The sequence below is a fragment of the Heterodontus francisci genome, chromosome 36 (assembly GCF_036365525.1).
Source record: "Heterodontus francisci isolate sHetFra1 chromosome 36, sHetFra1.hap1, whole genome shotgun sequence".
Classification (NCBI taxonomy): Eukaryota; Metazoa; Chordata; class Chondrichthyes; order Heterodontiformes; family Heterodontidae; genus Heterodontus; species Heterodontus francisci.
Genome location: NC_090406.1, coordinates 19577550 through 19602084, shown reverse-complemented (window position 1 = coordinate 19602084; position 24535 = coordinate 19577550). Strand labels below are relative to the sequence as shown.

General features: G+C 40.4%; 1 protein-coding gene across 6 annotated transcripts in view; it reads right to left on the bottom strand.

Annotated features, from left to right (window-relative positions):
* The window catches only part of LOC137351631 (protein strawberry notch homolog 2-like), a 182503-nt gene that overhangs the window by 139678 nt on the left and 18290 nt on the right, over window positions 1-24535 (bottom strand). For all 6 annotated transcript variants that reach the window (XM_068016261.1, XM_068016260.1, XM_068016263.1 and 3 more), the window contains exon 3: window positions 884-972. In XM_068016261.1, the coding sequence (XP_067872362.1) occupies window positions 884-972 (89 nt within the window). The remainder of the gene's footprint in view (window positions 1-883; window positions 973-24535) is intronic.

The window sequence follows — 24535 nt, the reverse complement described above, 5'->3', positions numbered from 1 at the left end:
TTATCAGGGGTAGGTGGAAATGTGGAGTAATCAGTTCAGCCATGAACGTATTGAACGGCGGAGCAGGCTCGAAGGGCCGAGTGGCCTACTCCTGCTCCTAATTTGTATGTTCGTATGACGTCATTATTTTGGCCTGATTCACCAGTCAGAAAACTGGGTCACCCATGAACTGGATGTATGATGTTGGGCACACAATTTCGGTGTCCAGTGCTCACTTCTTTATGAGGTTCCACTAGTGGTGCAGAGTCTTGCAAAATTTACTTTATCAACTTGAAGGAAAGAATGTAAAAACATTAAATTTCGATATAAAATTAGGATTTTACAGGAACTGTAATATGAAAAATAAATTCATAATTCTACTGCTACCATAAATTGTACTAAAACTTTCTAAATATCACAAATTTCTTACAAATTACAACTTCCAGAAAGGTTTAATTTTACCATTTCATGGATAATCTCCCCAACATACAGTATCCATTCATGTCAATAGAAAATACTCTCCATACTTAGAAGCAGTAACTTGACAAACTCCTTTGACAATATTGAAAATGCTGGTCCCTTTAATTAAACAGGACTCATTTCAGTGTTAAGAGAGCACGTGATGCTCATTATGGTTTTGCATTTAAGGGCTGGGTTTTTGCCCAGTTGGGGAGTTATCTCTGGACAGAGAGTTAGTCCATGAGGGAAGAGTGGGAACAGGTATTTGGACTGAACTATGAATTGCCAATAAAACAGTTGTGGATCAGAGACTGTCACCGGCTTCCTCATTTTAGTGAATGGACATCTGCTTGTTTAACATCCTATACAAGTTTAGAAATAATTCAAGCACACATATAGCAGTAATGCTTTACTGGCGAACATATTATTAAAACTGAATAATTACCGGGTATCAGTTTGAGGTACTGTGGCAGGAAATGTTGAATAGGAATACGAAAAATGGTTCCATATTTCGTTAGAATGCAGCAACTGATTCTGAAAGAAAAATGAAAATAATTACCAGAAAAGCATTCATAAGTCACAGAAATAACTAAGTAAATATAGGATTGAACTCAAATGCCGTAGTTGAGATTGCACAATGAAATATCATAACACATCACAGTTCAACTGCTAGCATTCTGGCTCATAGTGTAAAATTTTTTTTGGAGACATGACAGTAAGACTACATAAATGCAAATATTTATTTTAAAAATTCATTGATACTATTGCTCTGTTTCATTAATAATGAACCACAATTATGATAATCAGTCTTTGAAAAATACTTAAAAACAAATACAAAAACAAAATACTGCAGATGCTGGAAATCAGAAATAAAAACAGAAAATGCTGGAAATACTCAGGTCAGGTAGCACAGATACAGCCTGTAAATAAAATGTCTTTTTGCTGAAGAAGCTAAATTTCCACTGAAAGTCCCATACTTATGTTATTTTAATGAATTTTTAATATTGATGTACAGCATTGTTTTTGTTCAGGTATATCTCCAAATAGGTTTAATGTCACTAGCACTGGAGTACACTTACTCGAAAAGTTTCAGAAGTAATCTGATGCAAACTGAGTGTTACCTGCTAACGTTTGGAAACTAAATTATCAAATAACTAATATTAAACTTTTAAATATCATTTAAATATGGAATTTTGGCTTATCATTGTTACTCTGTAAACCTATAGAATTGAAATTGTGATACTAATTCAAACTGACAGGATGACGACTAGCTACTGTTATCAAAGTTTGTTCAACTTAGATTTATCTTAATAACAGAACATTCCAGTCAATATTCAAAACAAAATACATAGTGCAAAACAAACAGTAGAATGGAACTCATGATAGAATTATATTCTCAATATTGGCAACTGTATGTCCACCGATATCCACTTGTCAACACACAATACTGACGAACACGGTAACAGTATAAAATTGTTACTTTCTTTCCAACGGTTTTGAGGAAACGGAAGAGCCTTTCAGCAATTCCAGAACAGTAGATCAGTCATCTTTTGTAGACAGGTACCCCGAGATCTTAAGTGTAATTTTCCAATTTTACAGTCCTGACAACAACAGCTTGCATTTATATGGTGCCTTCAATGAAATAAAGCGTCCCAAGGTGTTTCACAGGACTGATAACAAACAAAATCTGACCCTTAGCTACATAAACAGATATTAGGTGATAAAAAGCTTGATCAAAGAGATAGATTTTAAGGAGCACCTTAAAGGTAGAGATAGAGGCAGAGTGGTTTAGGAAGGTAATTCCAGAACTTGGGGCCTAGCAGCTGAAGGCACCACCAATTGCAGGGCAATAAATATCAGGGACATACAGGTCATAACTGGAAGGGGTGGGGCGGGTGGTTGTATGGCTGGAGGAGGTTACAGAGATGGGGAGGAGCAATTCTATGGAGAGATTCGAACACAAGGATAAGAATTTTAAATTTTAGACATTGCTGGACTAGAAGCCAATGTAGGTCAGGGTGCACAAGGGTGATGGGTGAATGGAACTTGATGCGAGTTAGGATGCAGTCTCGATTAAGAAATTACAGGCCATCTAGTTTAATTTCTATTAAGAGGAAGATGTTCAAGTGCATATTAGGCTGTCAACTAAACAGCATGTTGCCGGCACAGACACAATGGGCCGAAGGGCCTGTCTCTATGCTGTATAACTATGACTCTACAGGGAATCCTCAACTTGCTATGCTTCAATTATCTACTGAATCTTTTGGGAAAAATCATTAAATTAGTGAAAAGGAATTATGTAACAGATATATCTGATTAATAGGTTTTTGTTGAAAGGTTTTTCTTGAATTTAGTGGATAAGGTTACACTGCAAGAAGTTTATATGACGAAAGCCAAGAAAGGCCATACGTTGAAATAAAGCAACGGAACAACCTTAAGCCTGGTTAGAAATTACATCTGAATTATGGCACAAACTGTACTCACTCATTTTGGGATGTCACCTTGATACGGCTGTAACTGACGCACTTTTGTCCTTTTCTCTATCCTCATTCATTCTGCTAACATATGCAACTCGTACTGAATAAAGCATTGCTACCCGACCCGAACCCGACCAGAGCCGACGACACGTGTCCGGTTGGGTCGGATCGGGCTGGACGTGGACAGTGCGGCCTTGCTTCGGGAAGTAATCTTCAAATGAAGATTCAGGATGTCAAGGCGGGAAACGTGCAGTGTGGACTCCGCACTCTGCAGTGAAGTCTGGCTACCCGACCAAACCCAACTGTGTGTGTTGGGTTTGGGTCAGGTCGGGCATTAAAAAAAATTAAAGGACTCGGGGCCCCGGTTGGGTTCAGGTTGGCTGTTGTCGGGTCGGTTTTTGATTTTGTACCCGAGCCAGGCTTTAGTACTGAAATCCAGCATAAAAGTGGTATAACTCCTCTCAACAGACCAGCAAAAAACCCACTAACATTTGTTTATAGGACTCAATCATAGAATGATACAGAATGGAACAATTCGGCCCATTGTGTCTGTTGGTTCTTTAGCACAGCTATTCAGTTCATCCAATGCCCTACTCTTTCACCATAGCCCTTCATGTATTTATTCAATTCTTTTTAGTAAGAAACTATTGAATCTGCTTCCACTACCCTTTCAGGCGGTGTATTCCAGATCACCACAACTTGTTGCATTAAAACCTGTGCCCTCCAGTTAGTGACTCTACAGCCACTGGAAACACTTTCTCCTTTTTTACTTCAACAAAACTATTCATGATTTTTAACACCTCGATCAGACCTCCTCTTAACTTTCACAGCTAAAAGGAGCGCGACCCCAGCTTCTCCACGTCCCTCGTCTCTGGTGCCATTTTAGTAAATTTCTTCTGCATTCTCTCAAGGCTTTGACATCGTTCTTAAAATACGGTGCCCAGAATTGAACAGAATACTCCAGCAGAGGCCTAAACAGAGGTTTATAAACATTTAGCACAGCTTCCTTGCTTTTGTGCTCTATGCCTCTATTAATAAACATAGAAAATAGTAGGCCATTTGGCCCTTCGAGCCTGCTCCACCATTCATTATGGTCATGGCTGATCATCCCACTCAGTAACCTGTTCCCGCTTCCCCCATATTCTTTGATCGCTTTCGTCCCAAGAGGGGCGGCACAGTGGCGCAGTGGTTAGCACTGCAGCCTCACAGCTCCAGGGACCCGGGTTCAATTCTGGGTACTGCCTGTGTGGAGTTTGCAAGTTCTCCCTGTGTCTGTGTGGGTTTTCTCCGGGTGCTCCGGTTTCCTCCCACAAGCCAAAAGACTTGCAGGTTGATAGGTAAATTGGCCATTATAAATTGTCACTAGTATAGGTAGGTGGTAGGGAAATATAGGGACAGGTGGGGATGTTTGGTAGGAATATGGGATTAGTGTAGGATTAGTATAAATGGGTGGTTGATGGTCGGCACAGACTCGGTGGGCCGAAGGGCCTGTTTCAGTGCTGTATCTCTAATCTAATCTATATCTAACTCCTTCTTGAAAACATACAATGTTTTGGCCTCAACTGCTTTCTGTGGTAGTGAATTCCACAGGTTCACTACTCTCTGGGTGAAGAAATTTCTCCTCTTCTCAGTCCTGAAAGGTTTACCCCATATCCTTAGACTATGACCCCTGGTTCTGGACTACCCTACCATCGGGAACATCCTTCCTGCATCTACCCTGTCAAGTCCTGTGAGAATTTTATAGGTTTCTATGAGATCCCCCCTCATTCATCTGAACTCCAGCGAATATGATCCTAACCGAATCAATCTCTCCTCATACGTTAGTCCTGCCATCCCAGGAATCAGTCTGGTAAACCTTTGCGGCACTCCCTCCATAGCAAGAACATCCTTCCTCAGATAAGGAGACCAAAACTGCACACAATATTCCAGGTGTGACTTCACCAAGGCCCTGTATAATTGCAACAAGACATCCCTGCTCCTGTACTCGAATCCTTTCGCGATGAAGGCCAACATACCATTTGCCTTTTTTACCGCCTGTTGCGCCTGCATGCTTACCTTCAGAAACTGGTGTACGAGAACACCCAGGTCTCGTTACATATTCCCCTCTCTTAGTTTATAGCCGTTCAGATAATAATCTGCCTTCCTGTTTTTGCTACCATCTCATCTCTGGCCTCCTCATCTTGAGAGACAATGGATACGCGCCTGGAGGTGGTCAGTGGTTTGTGAAGCAGCGCCTGGAGTGGCTATAAAGGCCAATTCTAGAGTGACAGGCTCTTCCACAGGTGCTGCAGAGAAATTTGTTTGTCGGGGCTGTTGCACAGTTGGCTCTCCCCTTGCGCCTCTGTCTTTTTTCCTGCCAACTACTAAGTCTCTTCGACTCGCCACATTTTAGTCCCGTCTTTATGGCTGCCCGCCAGCTCTGGCGAACGCTGGCAACTGACTCCCACGCCTTGTGATCAATGTCACAGGATTTCATGTCGCGTTTGCAGACGTCTTTAAAGCGGAGACATGGACGGCCGGTGGGTCTGATACCAGTGGTGAGCTCGCTGTACAATGTGTCTCTGGGGATCCTGCCATCTTCCATGCAGCTCACACAGCCAAGCCATCACAAGCGCCGCTGACTCAGTAGTGTGTACAAGCTGGGGATGTTGGCCGCCTCGAGGACTTCTGTGTTGGAGATACGGTCCTGCCACCTGATGCCAAGTATTCTCCGGAGGCAGCGAAGATGGAATCAATTGAGACGTCGCTCTTGGCTGACATACGTTGTCCAGGCCTCGCTGCCATAGAGCAAGGTACTGAGGACACAGGCCTGATACACTCGGACTTTTGTGTTCCGTGTCAGTGCGCCATTTTCCCACACTCTCTTGGCCAGTCTGGACATAGCAGTGGAAGCCTTTCCCATGCGCTTGTTGATTTCTGCATCTAGAGACAGGTTACTGGTGATAGTTGAGCCTAGGTAGGTGAACTCTTGAACCACTTCCAGAGCGTGGTCGCCAATATTGATGGATGGAGCATTTCTGACGTCCTGCCCCATGATGTTCGTTTTCTTGAGGCTGATGGTTAGGCCAAATTCATTGCAGGCAGCCACAAACCTGTCGATGAGATTCTGCAGGCACTCTTCAGTGTGAGATGTTAAAGCAGCATCGTCAGCAAAGAGCAGTTCCCTGATGAGGACTTTCCGTACTTTGGACTTCGCTCTTAGACGGGCAAGGTTGAACAACCTGCCCCCTGATCTTGCGTGGAGGAAAATTCCTTCTTCAGAGGACTTGAACGCATGTGAAAGCAGCAGGGAGAAGAAAATCCCAAAAAGAGTGGGTGCGAGAACACAGCCCTGTTTCACGCCACTCAGGATAGGAAAGGGCTCTGATGAGGAGCCACCACGTTGAATTGTGCCTTTCATATTGTCATGGAATGAGGTGATGATACTTAGTAGCTTTGGTGGGCATCCAATCTTTTCTAGTAGTCTGAAGAGACCATGTCTGCTGACGAGGTCAAACGCTTTGGTGAGATCAATGAAAGCAATGTAGAGGGGCATCTGTTGTTCACGGCATTTCTCCTGTATCTGACGAAGGGAGAACAGAATGTCAACGGTCGATCTCTCTGCACGAAAGCCACACTGTGCCTCAGGGTAGATGCGCTCGGCCAGCTTCTGGAGCCTGTTCAGAGTGACACGAGCAAAGACTTTCCCCACTATGCTGAGCAGGGAGATTCCACGGTAGTTGTTGCAGTCACCGCGGTCACCTTTGTTTTTATAGAGGGTGATGATATTGGCATCGCGCATGTCCTGGGGTACTGCTCCCTCGTCCCAGCACAGGCATAGCAGTTCATGTAGTGCTGAGAGTATAGCAGGCTTGGCACTCTTGATTATTTCAGGGATAATGCTGTCCTTCCCAGGGGCTTTTCCGCTGGCTAGAGAATCAATGGCATCACTGAGTTCCGATTTGGTTGGCTGTATGTCCAGCTCATCCACGACTGGTAGAGGCTGGGCTGCATTGAGGGCAGTCTCAGTGACCGCATTCTCCCTGGAGTACAGTTCTAGGTAGTGCTCAACCCAGCGGTCCATTTGTTTGTGTTGGTCAGTGATTATGTCCCGTGATTTAGATTTGAGGGGGGGCGATCTTCTTGATGTTTGGCCCAAGAGCTCTCTTCATGCCATCATACATTCCTCTGATGTTTCCGGTGTCTGAGGCCAGCTGAATATGACTGCATAGGTGTTGCCAGTAGTCGTTTGCGCAGCGCCTGGCTGTTCTTTGTGCAGTGCTTCTGGCTGCTTTAAGTGCTGCGGATGTGAAATCGCTGGGGGCTTTCTTGTAGTTCAACAGTGCTATGACAGGTTCCAGCTCTTCATTATGAGATTGAAACCAGTCTGCATTTCTCTTTGCACTTTTGCCGTAGGTGGTCAAAGCTGACTCATAGATGGCGTCTCTGATGTGGGCCCACTTGGTCTCAGCATCCCCTGTGGGAGTGTTTTGAAGGACTGTTACAAGTGAATTTAGAAATTTTTGTAACAGCTGTGGGTGAGAAATTCTGCTCGTTTTGATGCACGGGTGGCCCTTCTGCTTGGAATGATGCAAATTCTTTGGTCTGAGTCTAACCTTGCTGGACACCAGGGAGTGGTAGGTGTCGCAGTCCGCACTGTGGAAGCTGCGTGTGATTTGAACACTGCTTAAGGCGGCTCGCCTTGTGACAATGAGATCTAGCTGGTGCCAACGACGCGATCTTGGGTGCCTCCATAAAACCTGGTGACAGGGTTTAGTGTGAAAGAACGAGTTGGTGATGCAGAGGTTATGATAAGATACACAACTCAAGCAGTCTCTGCCCGTTCTCATTCATCCTTCCAACGCCATAGCGCCCAAGGCAGGAGGGCCATGAGTCATGGTTGGCCCCAACACTGGCATTAAAGTCCCACAGCAGGAATAGGTGTTCAGTGTTGGGGATGCTGCTAATGATGTTATGGAGTTCCTCGTAGAACTGATCTTTAGCTTCAGGCGGGGAGCAGAGTGTTGGAGCATAGATGCTGAGTAGGTGTACTGGACCAGAGGCGGTGAGCAGTCGGATGGACAGTATGCATTCCGAGCCATTTGAGGGAGGCTCTATCATGCTGAGCAAGGAGTTTCTGATGGCGAAGCCCACTCCATGCTGTCTTGGTTCTTCAGGATCCCTGCCCTGCCAGAAGAAGGTGTAGTCTTGCTCTGCTAGAGATCCACTCGCGGGGAGGCGAGTCTCCTGAAGTGCTGCAATGTCTACATTGAGTCTACTGAGCTCGTTGTTAATGATGGCAGTCTTCCGAGAATCGTTGATTTGTGTAAGGTCTTCCAACAGGCCAGGACACACAGTTCTGACGTTCCAGCTTGCAAATGTGAATAGCTGGGGTCCCAGCACCGATCCCTGTGATACCCCACTAGTCATTGCCTGCCATTCTGAAAAAGACCCGTTTATCCCTACTCTTTGTTTCCTGTCTGCCAACCAATTTTCTATCCATCGCAATACACTACCCTCAATCCCATGCACTTTAATTTTACATGCTAATCTCTTATGTGGGACTTTGTCGAAAGCTTTCTGAAAGTCCAAATAAACCACATCCACCAGCTCCCCCTCATCAACTCTACTAACTTACATCCTCGAAGAATTCTAGTAGATTTGTCAAGCATGATTTCCCTTTCATAAATCCATGCTGACTCTGTCCGATTCTACCACTGTTCTCCAAGTGCTCTGCTATAAAATCTTTGATAATGGACTTTGGAATTTTCCCCACTACCGACATCAGGCTGACTGTCCATAATTCCCTGTTTTCTCTCTACCTCCCTTTTTAAATGGTGGGGTTACATTAGCTACCCTCCAATCTGCAGGAACTGTTCCAGTCTATAGAATCTTGAAAGATGACCACCAATGCATCCACTATTTCTAGGGCCACTTCCTTAAGTACTTTGGGATGTAGATTATCAGGTCCTGGGGATTTATCAGCCTTCAATCCCATCAATTTCCCCAACACCATTTCTCTACTCATACTGATTTCATTCAATTCCTCTCTCTCACTAAACCCTGTGTTCCCTAACATTTCTGGTATGTTATTTGTGTCCTCCTTTGCGAAGACAGAACCAAAGTATGCATTTAGTTGGTCAGCCATTTCTTTGTTACCCATAATAAATCCCCGTTTCTGATTGTCTTCACCAATCTTTTTCTCTTCACATACCTATAGAAACTTTTAGTCAGTATTTATGTTCCCCGCAAACTTACTCTTGTACTCTATTTCCCCCTTCTTAATCAATCCCTTGGTCCTCCTTTGCTAAATTCTAAACTGCTCCTAATCCTCAGGTCTGTTGTTTTTTCTGGCAAATTTGTATGGCTCTTCCTTGGATCTAATGCTATCTCTAATTTCCCTTGTAAGCCAATGGTTTGGCTACTTTTCCCGTTTTACTTTTGCGCCAGACAGGAAACAACAATCGTTGCAGTTCATCCATGTGCTCTTTGAATGTTTGCCATTGCCTATCCACCGGCATCCCTTTAAGTAACATTTCCCTATCCATCATAGCCAACTTGCGCCTCATACCTTTGTAGTTTTCTTTATTAAGATTCAGGACCCTAGTCTCAGAATCAACTATGTCACTCTCCATCTTGATGAAGAATTCTATCATATTATGGTCGCTCATCCCCAAGGGCTCTCGCACTAGATTGTCAATTATTCCCCTCTCATTACACAATACCCAGTCTAGAATAGCCTGTTCTCTAGTTGGTTGCTCAACGTATTGGTCCAGAAAACCATCCCATATACACTCCATGAATTCCTCCTCTATGGTATAAAGCCAAGGATCCCATATAATCCTCTGAACTTGTCCTGCAACCTTAAAAGATTTGTGCATACACGCTCCCTGGTTACACTGTTCTATCTGTGCTACTGCTGTCCCTTCAATCCCATGGGATTGCATTTTGCTGACAGGTCTCTACAGTGACAATTTGTTAAATGCCTTTTGAAAGTTCATATGCACAATTTGAACTGCACTACCCTCATCAACCCTCTTGTTACTTCAAAGAACTCGATCAAGATAGTCAAACATGATTTGCCTTTAACAAATCCATACCAAAATTCATTTATTAGCCCATATAGTTACAAATGCTACTTAATTTTGTCCTGGACCATTGTGTCCAATTTTAACTCTGTGCAAGCTGGGTTCTCAATGAGTTAAAAATCAGGCCCATTGTCTCAAAGTTTCCCCACCACCAGTATGTTCGGCTGACTGGCCTGTGTTTGTTTTGTTTATCCCTCTCCACTTATTTTTTTGAACAAGAGTGTAACATTTGTAAACCTCCAGTATCACCCCCATATCTAAGGAGGATTGTAAGTTTGTGGCCAGAGCCTCTGCAATTCCACCCTTACTTCCACCCTGGTAGCCTAGGAGGCATCCCATCTAGACGGTGACTTTTCTACTTTGAAGACTGCCAACCTTTTTAAAAGTATCTCATCCTTATCTATTATTACTATCTTCACTGTTGTAGAATTGGCAGCATCATCTTTTCTAGTGAACACTGATGCAAAGTACTCATTTAGTACCTCAGCCTCCATAAGAATATCTCTTAATTGGCTCCACCCTTTGACTACCATTTTACTATTTATATATTTAAAGACGACTTTTTGGTTCCCTTTTGTTTGACAGTACGACAATAGATTGGCCATCACTTTTACATTTATCATCAGCCTCCCTTTTCTACCTCATTTCAAACTAAATATCTTTAGTCACCCAGGAAGCTCAAGCTTTGGATGCCTTTCTTTTCCCCAATCAAGAGAATGTATCTAACAACACATTTTTGTAGTATAATTGTTTGGTTAGCTGAAACCACTATTTGCTGATGCGATGCTAATGAGGTCAGAAATTAACCTGAACCATGTTTGCCTTTTGGGATACCAAGTATGTCAAAATGTAGTGTCAAGAATTATAAAGATGTATTTTAACTGTTTCCATTCTAAGTATTACATGTCCTGTTGCTTTATTCCATACAAATGATCAGAATCTACAACCATTTCTTTAAGAAATGAAACCTTGGACTGACAGAGCAAATCAGTTATTTTAATACATATTTTACAAAGGCAGGATTCAGACAAAAAGTAGAGAGATTCAATAAGCCTATCATACACATTTTTGTTTTCAAGTGAGGTGCTTAAACTACCAAAAACAGAATATGCATTTTAAAAATTAGAGGTCAGTAAAGAAATATTGCTGTAAGCACTCTTGACCGGCAGATATACCTGAAGGTTTTCAAGAGATTATATGGGTGGCTAAATAGTTGGTAATGCATGGAAAACACATTTAAACTCAAAGTCTATTTATTGTATTATGTAGGAGGTTGAAGATTCTGTCGCACAAGAACAAATTTATAAATTAGAAAATTAATTACAGCACCATTGTATTGAATAGGTTTACTTTAACATTTACAACTGAGTACATTAACAGATTACAATTATCACAGACAGCTTGCTTTTATATAGCATCTTTCACACCCTCAGGATGTCTGAGCGTTTCACAGTCAATGAAGCACTTCTGAAGTTTATTCACCTGTAATACAAACAAATGGAGCAGCCCACTTATGCATGGAAAGATCCCAAAAACAGATAATCGGAGTTTGCTTTGGTGATGTTGACTGAAGGATGAATGTTGATCAGGTCAAGGAAGACTCCCTTGCTCCTCTTCAAATAGTATCAGGGGAATCTTTTATGCTCGCCAAAGCAAGACAAGGAGTCAGTTTAATTTCTCATCTAAAAGACTCTTACTCTTTGGCCTCCTTATCTCGAGAGACAATGGGTAAGCGCCTGGAGGGGGTCAGTGGTGTGTGGAGCAGCGCCTGGAGTGGCTATAAAGGCCAATTCTAGAGTGACGGGCTCTTCCACAGGTGCTGCAGAAAAATTTGTTTGTCGGGGCTATTACACAGTTGGCTCTCCCCTTGCGCCTCTCTTTTTTCCTGCCAACTGCCAAGTCTCTTCGACTGCACTTCTGATAAATAGCAATCCTTCAGTACAGCACTGGAATGTCTACCTGGATTTTGTGCTCATGATCTGAAGTATGACTTGAACGGATAACCTTCTGGCTCAGGGTGCATGCTAATCCTGAGTCAATGCTTACACTAACCACTCCAGACTGGTAGATAACTTTCCTCACACACTGAGGGTCATTCTTCTACACAAAAAATGCCACATAAATGCAAAATGCTGTGAACACGTAGAAAGAAGAAAGATGGTGGTCAGCGACTGGCACGAAGAAATTCCAGCTATATTCTCAATTATGTATTTTAAAACAGTAAATTAAGTAGAAATGTACTGTTTTGGATCATGGAATGATGGATACTAAATGGTATTACAAAGTCAATCCACAGTCTGTGAATATCAGACTGGCAGCATGCAATTTTGCAATATGCACTTCTGGTATAAACCGGTTTCAGTCACGTGCCCATATTGTTGTTGTGTGATTGTTTTCATTTTTCTCAATATCCATCTTCACTGTCTCAGCAAGTGAGGTTCAGATTTTCTGCAAATTCTGAACATTTTTGTTCTGTAGCCTAATAGCAGCTAGGCAGTGGGTTGAAATTTTAAAAGTTCCAAGACAGGGAACATCTATTCCAACATTTGATAAGTGTGGCAGGGGGTGTGGGTAGTTTCCAAAAATAAGAAAGCACTAGAAACTCAAATGGAAACTTAGATAGCGTACCAAATATGCAGAAATTTGACACAATGATGCCCACCTATTTTATGTGCACTATTAAGCCTTTTTAACATCCATTAATTGCCTGTTAAAAATCCAAATTCTACCCCAAGGGGAAAAGCATTAAAACAAAACAAGCTGCTCTTCTTGACATTTAATGTTACATTGTGCAAAGCACTGTACTTTTAATCATTTCCTATGCCACGAAAATGGCCCTACAAACGATTGAATAAAATCCATTTAAAAGGATGACATGAGGCAACTTGGGATCTTGCAACATGAAAACAGTACTGCTTTCACATTAATCGTCCACTTTGATGCAAATTCCCACAAAGTCCCCAAAAGGTAAAATAAATTGCAAAAAAGTTCCAAGAACGAATTATAATAAAAGTTAAAAGCTTAATGTAAATGTAACAAGCTCAGTTTCTAACTTTACTTGGATAACTCATGAGTGACTTTACTTATGGGTTCTGTAGCCAAATCAGCTGTGAATTAACTTTCATATCTTCTGGTTCAGTTTGATGCATCTTTAGATTCCCTGCAGACTGGATTTATTTTAATAGAAATGGCACATCTGTAATTACACAAGTGTTGTTCTCCTTGCTATCTCACACAGATATGATGGGCCAATTGTGAATTTAAAGCTGAATTTCAATTTTAAGTTACTTACCCCACCAAAAATCAACCTTTTCTTTTAACTTGAGGTAATACCCTATTTGTTGCATATATTTATCTTCATCACTGAAATCAACCTATGGATCTGGGTCTTCAGTCTGTTCTAGTTATGACCACATAGCTATGATAGCCCATTCTCATTTAGTAGTTTGTTTACACTGAAGTTTTAACATTACATGCATTTTTATTACAAGGGTCTTCCAAGAGTTTCTATCTCATTCCAATGAAACTGCCTCAACTCACAAGGTAATAGTACATTAAGGGTACCAGATGCTGCTTTTTCTTCTGTACTTTGAAAAGTATTTTAGATAAAACTTGTGGTTACGCTATCATCTACAGAACCTGGGGTTGTTCTCCTTAGAGCAGACAAGGTTAAAAGGAGATTTGATACAAGTCTTCAAAATCATTAAGGGTTTCGATACGGTAAATAAAGAGAAACTATTTCAAATGGGTTGACAGCCATATAGTACAGATTTAAGGTCACTGGCACAACAGTCAGTCACCATGAGAAACAACTTTTTGTGCAACTGGTAGTTACAAAAAGGAATGCATTGCCTGTTCGGGTGGTGGATACAGATTCAATAGTAGCCTTCAAAAGGGAGTTGGATAAATACTTGAAGGAAAAAAAATTGCAGGGATCTGGGGAAAAGCAGGAGTGGGACTAGCTCAACTGTTGAAAGAGCTGGCACAGACTTGATGAATCAAATAGCCTCCTTCTGCACTGTACTAGTCAATGATTTTATGCAGCCATGAACCCGAAATTAAAGGAAAGTGGGCTGGCATAGACTTTTGTGGCAAGTTGCTGACGCAGAATTGCTGCCCTATTTGCTTATATAACTGGTGAGTTCCAAAAGTAATTCTTTGTTTGAAATATTTTGAGACATTTTGACAAGACTTTTTTTTTTAAATGTGTGTATCAGAAACTAGTTTTTAAAATTGTAAGACAGCATTTCAGCTTGTGGCAGATAATAAAAATAAAGGCTTACTTTTCACAAATGTTAAGGTCCCCAAATGCGAAGATAGAAAATCACACATATTAGCAAAAATCAGATAAAAAGCAAAGTTTCTTCTAATCTTTCCTCATCAATGTGTCTTAAACTCAAATCGGAGTAGACTATAAATACAGCCTTGCCAGCGTCATCCACATCCAGAGGCAAGAAAAAGTCAAAAGGAGGAAAAAGCTGCTTCAAACAGAAGAGACTTGAGAAAAATCTTCAAAGGTAGGGAGGAAAGTGGCATGGTTGACAGGTTCAAGACAGAGTGGGGAGAAAATTGGTCGAAAGAGAGGCTGATGGCAATGGCAAGTAGTAGTCTAGTGTCGCAGGTTCGGAGGCTGCAGCAGGAACATATATCTGGAGGAGATTACAGAGATAATAAGGGACAAAGGCTTTGAGATTTAACGGTGAACCTTGGATTCTTAAAATCGGTTCTCAAGAACACAGAAAGCCATAAAACTTGGACAGGATGGGGAGATGCAAATGCAGGCTTTGTTCTTAAGTTTATTTTAAGTCAACCTTTAATGAAAATAAAACCAGATTTCCCTTTAAGATTACAAATAATGTTTCAAAATAAATCAAAAGTTTAGAAAAGACCAACATGATTTTGTAAACAAACCATGCCACTCTAACTCAATTATCTCAGCACCTCATTGAAAGTCATTCTGTACTAGGCAGACATTGGCCAACAGGGCATCTGCAAGTGATAAACCATTGAATGGAGGCAGATGCTTCCAGGGAGGAAGCAAAGAAGCAGAAATGAGAAAAGAAGATAATCATACATGTGCACACATGTAGGAAGTCACAGATGCCGATCAAAGTTAGCTCCAGGCATGAGTGGATTTCTTAATGTACCTACCCCGAAATGATGCAGCAACCTGCTACAATTGCAATATAAAGCCAGTGAGACAGATTGAGAATTGACACAGAATTTCAAAAATGATCACATTTGATGGTCTGGCAGGAGGAATCCTGTAAATCGTAAAGGTAGGAGCTACTGAAGGCCAGTGAATCACTATGGTAGCTAATGGCATTATCTTACTGTCTAGCTTCAGCCCCTTTGAAACAAAGTTACATAGCAACGAATGACTGTTTTCTAAAGAATGATACTAGCACTGTCAAATCCTGATGTGTTATATTACTATGTGGCAGAATAATGTTCATCAGTTGTACTTCTAATTTTCTCCCAGAGGAATTGAAACTTTGAGACACATTTTGGCTGATTTGTTTTTTTCCACTGAAATGATACAATATACATAGTCACCAAGCTATTTTGGGCTGAAATTATATTCCCTTTTTAGGAAAGCTTCCTCAATGAAGAACAAACCTAGGCAATTGGAAGGTTCTTGTTTTGGTTTTCTTGTTTGCAGATAGCAGTATACCTGTCTCCTGGTGTTCAGGTGTGTTGCAGGAAACTGGATAATCATTGACCACTGCAACTCAGCAAAGTAGATCAAAAGTGGTGTTTTTTCTAGCATCCCTCACCCCAAATGCTCAAAATTTCCTTCAAGTTTTCACATTCAGTGCTTTCTTTTGGAATGATATGTGCAGGTGTTACGACATTAAATGTCCTGAATATGTGCATGCCTTGGAACCAACATGTACTTTGGAAGTACAGTTTATTCACTCACTCAACTCAAACAGAACAAAACTCAAATCAGTATGTACAGTATAAACGCAGTCTGGGTAAGAATTGGCTAGTTTCTGCGAGCAACATAATGCTCAACGCTTTCTGTAACATTATTCCATTGTGTCAATAAATGATTAATTCTCCTTACCTACACCAAACTTTATAACTATAAATCCAAAAACTGTCATCCTATCACATCTACCCCTCAATCTCATGATACCAACTACTGTTAAATCTATTAATTGTGACCTGCTGTTTTGTTCTGGCCAAGGATAGGAGGTTTCTACTGGGGGTAGCAGAAAGCACTTTGCTTTTCCCAGCACATTTCGAACAATGGTGCTGAAGGCAGATAAGAGAAGTTTGCTACTTATCTAGTTGTTTTAAAATGTACTGCTACCTCAAGATCAAATATTGCAGATTAACTTGTAGCAACCCCTCTTCCAGTTGCCTTCGACATGCCTTATAAACATTCCACCTTTGGACATAATCAGAAATTCAGATTACTACCAGCCACAGCTGCTGGGGTCGATATTAACCTTACCCACTTTGCGATAACTAGGCAGGTGGTCAGTTAATAATAGGAGGTATTTACCCAGTCAAATCCCTGCTATTTCCAATATCAAAGGTGCAAGATTTTGCAAGCTATAGCAGGAAAGAGGTTCAGAGATTTATGCAAATAAGGGTCAACAGTACCACCATGCAGTCTGAACCAGTCTGATTGGAGAAGCACCCACCCCCAAGCCAAGACTCTTCCACTTGGCAGAACCAGGTCTGCAGACAAAATAGGTCTTTGCTAAGCAAATCTAAAACTGTTCTTTGTGGGGCCAGGAGAAGCACTCCCAAGTTACGAGGGGTTTAATTACCACCCGCTGCATAAAAAAAGTTCTTAATCTTTATTGAATCCATGGGGCCAGAATTAACCATTTTTTTTCCCTTTTTGGATTATGTCTGCTGTTCACAAGATGATGAAATCAAGGATGCTTCACTGGAAGTCTTAGAATACTGAGAATTTTCACATCATTTATAGCCCTTATAAAGCTTCCTTTAGAAATCTAAACAATTAAGTACTAGATCATCGCCAATTATTGGAAATACAACAAGCCAAATGTTTGTGAATTACATTAAATTTGAAGCACATGGAAAGTCCTGAGCCTAACACTCGAATGTAAAGGACATCAACACAAAACACTGACATGCAAAATAATTTGAATATCATGGTTGATTTTGCTTTAATAATCAAGCTGTATTATTTCAGCAATACAAAAGGAACAGCCATGATTGATCTTTTATGTTTGAGAAAAATCAAACCCTGGAGACATGATAACTTCAGTTGTAGAAATTTACAAAAATCACCTAAATATATTAATACAAGGACAAGGGTCATTATGTAGTTAGAAATAGATACACACAAAGTTAAAAGATCCTTTTAATAGTAGCAAGTTAGAAATTTGAGCCTCCGCTTAAAACATAAATTGTGGGGATTTATTTGTGAGAATAACCAAAAGTTATGCAGCTGTGTTGGAAATGCCCTACGTGGATTTTTAAAAATTGACCCCATATGTACAAACAATATACAGTTATAATTCTATTTTTCACAAACAAGACAAAATGCTGGATTCTGTCCTAGGCAGGCCAGTAAGAAAGGGTTTGTCATCCACAATTGTCTGATAGCAAGCCTTAATTTTGTCAATGCTGCCCTGGGGAGAGTCCAAGGGTGAAAGAAAAACACCTGCATGTAATCACCATGATTCATTTTGCACACCTCCTCAGAGCTCACGGTGGAATGCTGGCAGTGGTCAGATGGCAACTCATTGCATGACTTTTGATCAGGAAGTGATGTCATAACAGGACACACAAGTAGAAAATATCCAAATAAAAATGTTTAGATTCATGGCAAAGTGTTAAATCATGTAAAGTTTTACTTTTAAAATCAAATGCTACAGGTATGCTCTCCATGATACACTTAAGATGGAGCACAATTAGGCATTTAAACATCCTATAACAAAGTTTAACTCTTAATTTCTTCTTCTCTTCCACTGGCTGATACCCTTCTGTGGACTGCTTCCTTTAAATCTGTGCCACAGTGATAGTGGTGAAATCCAGATGCAAATGTCCACTGTCAGCAAGCTTATCGTCCAATCTTAAAATAAGCCATTTTAAAATCTCAACAAAAAGTAATTCTTGGTTAATTTTAGCAAACAATGTAAAAAGGGATCACATTGTGCTCAGTTTCGTCAAAAAAAAAAATCAATAGGATTTTCACCCCCAGAACTCCACAGCAATGTTACAGAAATAGAGTATTATATTTTCATCCCCATCTGAAGTAAAAATATTGATATGGCTAGAGAAGAAAAAAAATTGATAAAGTGTTCTGTTTATGTATGCTGCTGTCGCTGATTCCACTATTTAATTTATATAACTTTCTATTACATTTTCCATTTTTACTTTAAAATTAGTTCTGCAACTTTTGCACTGGCTTTGAACCATAGGGTATTTCTCTTTCTGCAGATGGGATCAATTATTTACTGATGCTTTAACAAACTTGTAACCACATTATTATAAAGTCAAAATACTGCAGCTAATCCGAGTACTTCCAACATTTTGCATTTTTATTTCATAACTATTAAATATCATAAATGGGAGTGCCAAAATCATGACGCTAGCACGTGGTTACACACACGTTTCAGAACATGGCATACATGATAAAATAGTGAAGGAGGAGGTCCCTCTTCTCTGTGCAACCTCCTCCAGCCCTCAGAGATCTCGGTACTCTTCCAATTCAGGCCTCTTGAGCAAAGATTTTCACTGCTCTACCACTGGCAGGCATGCTTCAGCTGCCAAGGCCCTAAACTATGGAATTCCTTTCCTGAAGCTATTTGCCCTTCTCTCTCTCTTTTAAAAGATGCTCCTTGACCGAACTTTTGGGTCATTCGCCCTAATATCTCCTTTTGTGACTCAATCAAATTTTTTTAAAATAATGCTGCTGTGAAGCACCTTGGGATGTTTTACTACATTAACGATATTATAAATGCAAATTAATCACAAGAAACCATTTGACAATTGTAAAAGATTATTGCGAGAATACTTCTCCTCTGACCAATTAGCTAGGAACTCAACTCAGTCTGAGATTAAAAAAAAGTGAAGAGCCTTGGGCCCAGGCAGCTGAAGGCATAACTGCCAAAAACTTGGAAAATGTAAAATCTAAAGTGTACCAAAACATAATGAAAAGCTGCTTTCTTTTGACTATTAGAATGCATAATAATGTGTGGGAAACAAAACAAGCTTTGAGAGTCAGAGGACATTATTTTGTTTTACTTTCTCCTTCCCCTGAAATGAGATAGAAGAGTCAGGCTTTAATGTTTTGTGTTATCCACATTATGCAAAAGGAGGTACCTAAAACCCATAAAGAACTCTCCTCGCTGTTAATAGATGTTTCTGTTTCTCTTCTCATGAAGACTTGCCATTTGCTGACGGTCACACATCCAAAAGAATAAAATTACATGATCTTAGGATATCCAAAAACACTTTCTTTTGAAATGTAGTTACTGTTGTAACTTAGGGAAACATTACTTCCATTTGCACACAGCAAAGTCCCACAAATAGCAGTGAGATAAATGACCAGATAATCTGTTTTAGTGCCATTGGCTTAATACAGAGTGCTGGCCAGGACACCAGAACTCCCTGGGGTCTTCGTCGAATAGTACCATGGGATCTTTTATGTTCTCTTGAGGACAGGATCTCAAATTTAAGATTTCATGCAAAAGACAGCACCCCTGTCTGTGCATCACTGCTGAAATAACAGCCTACACAATGCACTCAAGTCCTGGAGTATGCCTTGAACCTTTTGATTCAAAAGGGGAGAATGCTATGATTGAGCTAAGTCAACCACCATTGTTCTTTGATAGCACTCGAGCCAGATGTGAAGTTGGGAAAAGTCAGCATCCATTCAGAACAAAGCAGTTACATTTCCTACTTAAGGGTGTAGTGCACTTTGAAACTATTGACAATTCACTTCATATTGAAACTACTCCCCACTTTATATTTTATTTCTCAGCATCTTATTTTCTTTCTAACCATTTGACACATTTTTCTATGAGATAGTGTTATAGTGGATGATGCTTTAGTTACTGTGCAAATTACAGTAACTATTTCACTCCTTATTTGATTTATGTTTGTAAAATATATAGTGAAAGACAGTGAAGCAGGTGGGTAGTGAAGAGGTTTTTTTGTTTGCGCCTGGGAATTTTTAAACAAATCAGAACTCTGGAATAGATTTTTACAATGAAAACATTTAATCTGCAAATAGCACAAAAAAGAATTTTAATATATTACTAACAAATCTAAAATGGCAGTGCTCCATGTCAGAGGATAAGCACAAGGGCACTGTTCCATGTAACACACAATGTATTATTCAGATGTAAATAGCTTGATATTTTCCTTTAAGGCCACATGTCTATGCTTTCCGTAGGTCAACTGCTTCTATTCTCACTCCGACGTTAGTAGAAATCAGCAGGAAACGATTAGCTTTTTATATCTTTGTTTAATAAAGGGGCATGAAGCAAACATGTGGACAGGTTTTGCTAGCAAAAGGTTGCACAGTTTTGCAAGGATAGGGGCATACCAAGTAGTGTGCAACATACTATTCACTGCCAAAGTGCAGCAGTGTCCCTCTTTAAGGGTGCGCATTATAATTGGACTCCACCCTTGAAATCAATGCTCAAGTCAATTAGATGGAATTGGCTTTCTCTCCCCTTTGTTTGTGTAAAGGGGAAAAGTCTAATCATTAACTGAACAGATGTTTAGAAGAAAGTTAACTGGTTAGATTTTTACATATTGGAAAATGTTTCTCAGTTTCCACTGCACATCAGGAGCAAGCAACACCATGTCATCAACTTTTGTTTGAGTATTGTTTTGCGATTGAAGAAAGTGTAACATGTGGAGTATGACATCTGCATTGTCACAAAGTTAGGAAACACCCCTTCATGCAAAGGATGGTAGAAGTGTGGAGCTCTCGCAAAAAGAAGTTGGTGTCACCTACATTAATAATTTTAAATCAGAGATAGATACATTTTTGCCAAAGCTATAAAGTAGAGAGAATCAGGGCAGATGGACAGTTACAATCCAGATAGCCAAGAACTGTGAGTCATGGAACTGGCTCAAGGGGCTAATGGTCTACTGCTGTTCTTGCATTCCTGTGCATACATGGACATACTGCTTTTAATATAGACTGATGCAAATAGTAACTAGCCAACAGGAAAAATGTCAACTGAAAGAGTACACACATATGCCTTCACAACCAATGCTACGATGGACTGGACAGTAATGTTGCTTGAAGAAGCAATACCCAGCTGCTCTGGAATGTCTGTAGCTAAACCCACTTAACTGCACAAATGATTACGACTGCCTATCTAGTGAAATATTTCACCTCTTTACTTAGCTCATTGCTACTGAAGTATGAGCAGTTGCACAGCACTTCAATTTGTTTTGTGACTATTGCAATGCACTCTCCCTGCCCTCCCCTCTCAGATCACTAAACAATTAGTGCGGTCACTATTTGCAATAGTTAACCCATCATGCTTCAGAACTCAATCTGCCATCTGACCAACTTAGAAATATGGGGGGAAAAAAAAAAATCACTGAATGGACGACGATATTGTAGAATCGTAGGATAGGGAAGGAAGTCCTCCACAACATTAATACTAACTTGTTGGAGAATATCAGCCGGGAATCAATTTCAAAACTGATGCCTGATGCGATACAAACATATTATATCAATATTTTCCTATACAGTTTTATTGTTGAGAGATTTTCCACAGGCCTGAACTTGATAAGTTTACATACACAGTTGCACAACATGCTCAGAAAAGTTATGTTCATACTACAAAATTTCTCTGTCGTCCTCAAAGTATCTTAATTCAAAAGCTGCAAATGGAGTAGAGGAATTTTCAGTGCATTATAGTAAGCAATGGGCTCAAGACAAAATCATAGGCATTTTTGAAACTCAAACTTACGATTACTCAGTGCAATCCCCATCTTATTTTTGGAACCAGACCAAAATGAAACAAAAATTCGTATCTGAGGTGAGGTGAGGTGGAAATCTAGTGGCAAGTAGGTTAAAATCCCATTCGTTCACCTCACGTCTTGGGTTTAAACTATAATTCAAACTGACAGGATCCACATAACCTCTGCCCACTGGCTAGCTGAGTCCTAGTGGGCAACGGTCACAGGATACAGTTGTCAATAACTCAGTGCAGCTTGACATTAAATTGACAACCTTAGTCAGAGGTCATGGCGACAGCAGAGGGCAAAAGTGAGGATTCACATTGGAAAGACTAAGAGCGCACAAAATAATTTATGAGCAGTGAAGCTGCAAGCGGCAGGTCTTTTTTATATCAAGGGCTAAGGTGCATTCTTTGGACCATGTTGGCAACTTGGCCATGCTATCCATGATCTAGGAGTGCTGAACAGCAACACTGGGAGCAAAAGTGAAATAATGCTCATACGAATACAAGATTCAAGGATGAGAGAAAGCCAGTAAGTCTATTGAAGTTTTTTTTAGAAAAATACTCTGTAAATAAAAAACGCACTGTTTTTGCCTTGTTACCTTGCCTGATAGACATAGAAACATAGGAAATAGAAGCAGGAGTAGGCCTTTCAGCCCCTCAAGTCTGCTCTGCCATTCAGCTAAATCACAGCCAATCTTCTACCTCAATACCATTTTCCTGCACTATCCCCATATCCCTTGATATCTTTCATATCTCGACAACTCCATTCTTTTATAATTCATTCACTAAAGAAGCACTTGCTATTTGTTTAAACTTTATTTTTTCCTTAATTTCCATTGATGCCCTCTGGTCTTGTATTATTTTACAGTAAGCAAGGCATGCAGGTACATTTTATCTAACAATTTAGGGGAAGAATTCCTCAGTGTATAGCATTCACACAGCATCAGTCTTACTTTTTTTTGTACACTTTCGAATCCTTCACCTTGATGAACAAGTATTCACTAAAATTTATAAAGGTCACAAGAAATGAGGCAGAACTCATTTGAGGGTTGGCTAAAATTAAAACAATGACATACAACATACTAACGTTTATGCCTGAAAAACAGTAAAATGGGGATGTTTTACATTGCAGCAGAAACCTTCAGTGAAATACACAGCTACAGACTTTACTAAAGATGGCTCCTGTATCAGATATAGTTACCATAATACAGCGAGGAGTCAATGAGTAGACACTGGCCTATTATTGAGCACTGCTAGAAGGGTTAAACGATTAAAAATATGATTAAAGTTTGTGATGGTCATAAAGGGGAAAGTGGCAGATATTTTAAAAAAATACAATTTTCCAATCTCGTCAAAATCTTGGAAACAAAAAAAACTACCAAATATGAAAAAGTGTTTCCCAATCAGATTGATTACTAAAGTATCAATTAAAAAGAACCTATTATAACTCAAAGTAAAAGAGAGGGAATATTAACTAAATGGTACAATTTTACAAGGATTACAGGAACAGCAATCTGGGGATTCGCATACCATCTTTAATGCTAACAGGATGAGTTGAGAACGTTGTTACAAAAAGCATGCAGGATTATTGGCTTTATAAATGATGCACACAGAGTACAAAAGCAAGAAAGTTATGCTAAACTTGCAACATTAGTTAGATCTCGGCGTGAGCATTGTGCCCAATTCTGGTCACTACACTCTAGGAAGGTTGTCAAAGCCTTAGAGAAGATGCCAAGGAGATTTACTGGAGTGGCACCAAGGAAGATAGACTTCAGTCATGTGCAGAGATTAGGCAAGCTTGGACTGTTTTCATCAGAGGATAAATTTAAGAGGTGCTTAAAATTATGAAGGGTTTGGATGCAGTATATATGGAGAAACTGTTTCCAGTACAGAAGGGTCGATAACTGGAGGACAGATTTAAGATAATTAGCAAAAGAATCAGGGCAGATAAGGAGAACTGATTTCATGTAGTGCTTTGTTACCATTTTAGTTTAGTTTAGAGATACAGCACTGAAACAGGCCCTTCGGCCCACTGAGTCTGTGCCGACCATCAACCACCCATTTATACTAATCCTACATTAATCCTATATTCCTACCACATCCCCACCTGTCCCCATATTTCCCTACCACCTACCTATACTAGTGGCAATTTATAATAGCCAATTTACCTACCAACTTGCAAGTCTTTTGGCTTGTGGGATGAAACCGGAGCACCCGGAGAAAACCCACGCAGACACAGGGAGAACTTGCAAACTCCACACAGGCAGTACCCAGAATTGAACCCGGGTCGCTGGAGCTGTGAGGCTGTGGTGCTAACCACTGCGCCACTGTGCCGCCCAAATGCATTTGGAATGCATTACCTCAAAGGGCAGTGGAAGCAGACTCATTAGTAACTTTCAGAAAGAAACTGGATAAGTATTTGAAAAGAAAAACTCTGCAGAGTAATGGGGAAAGAGCAGTGTTGTGGGATAACACAAGAAATAGGAGGAGTAGACCATATGGCCTATTGAGCTTGCTCCCAGCATTCAAAACAATCATGGCCAATCTTAAGATTCAACTCCACCTTCCCGCCCGCTCGCCATACCCTTTGATTCCGAGAACTGACTATCCCAGCCTTAAATGTATT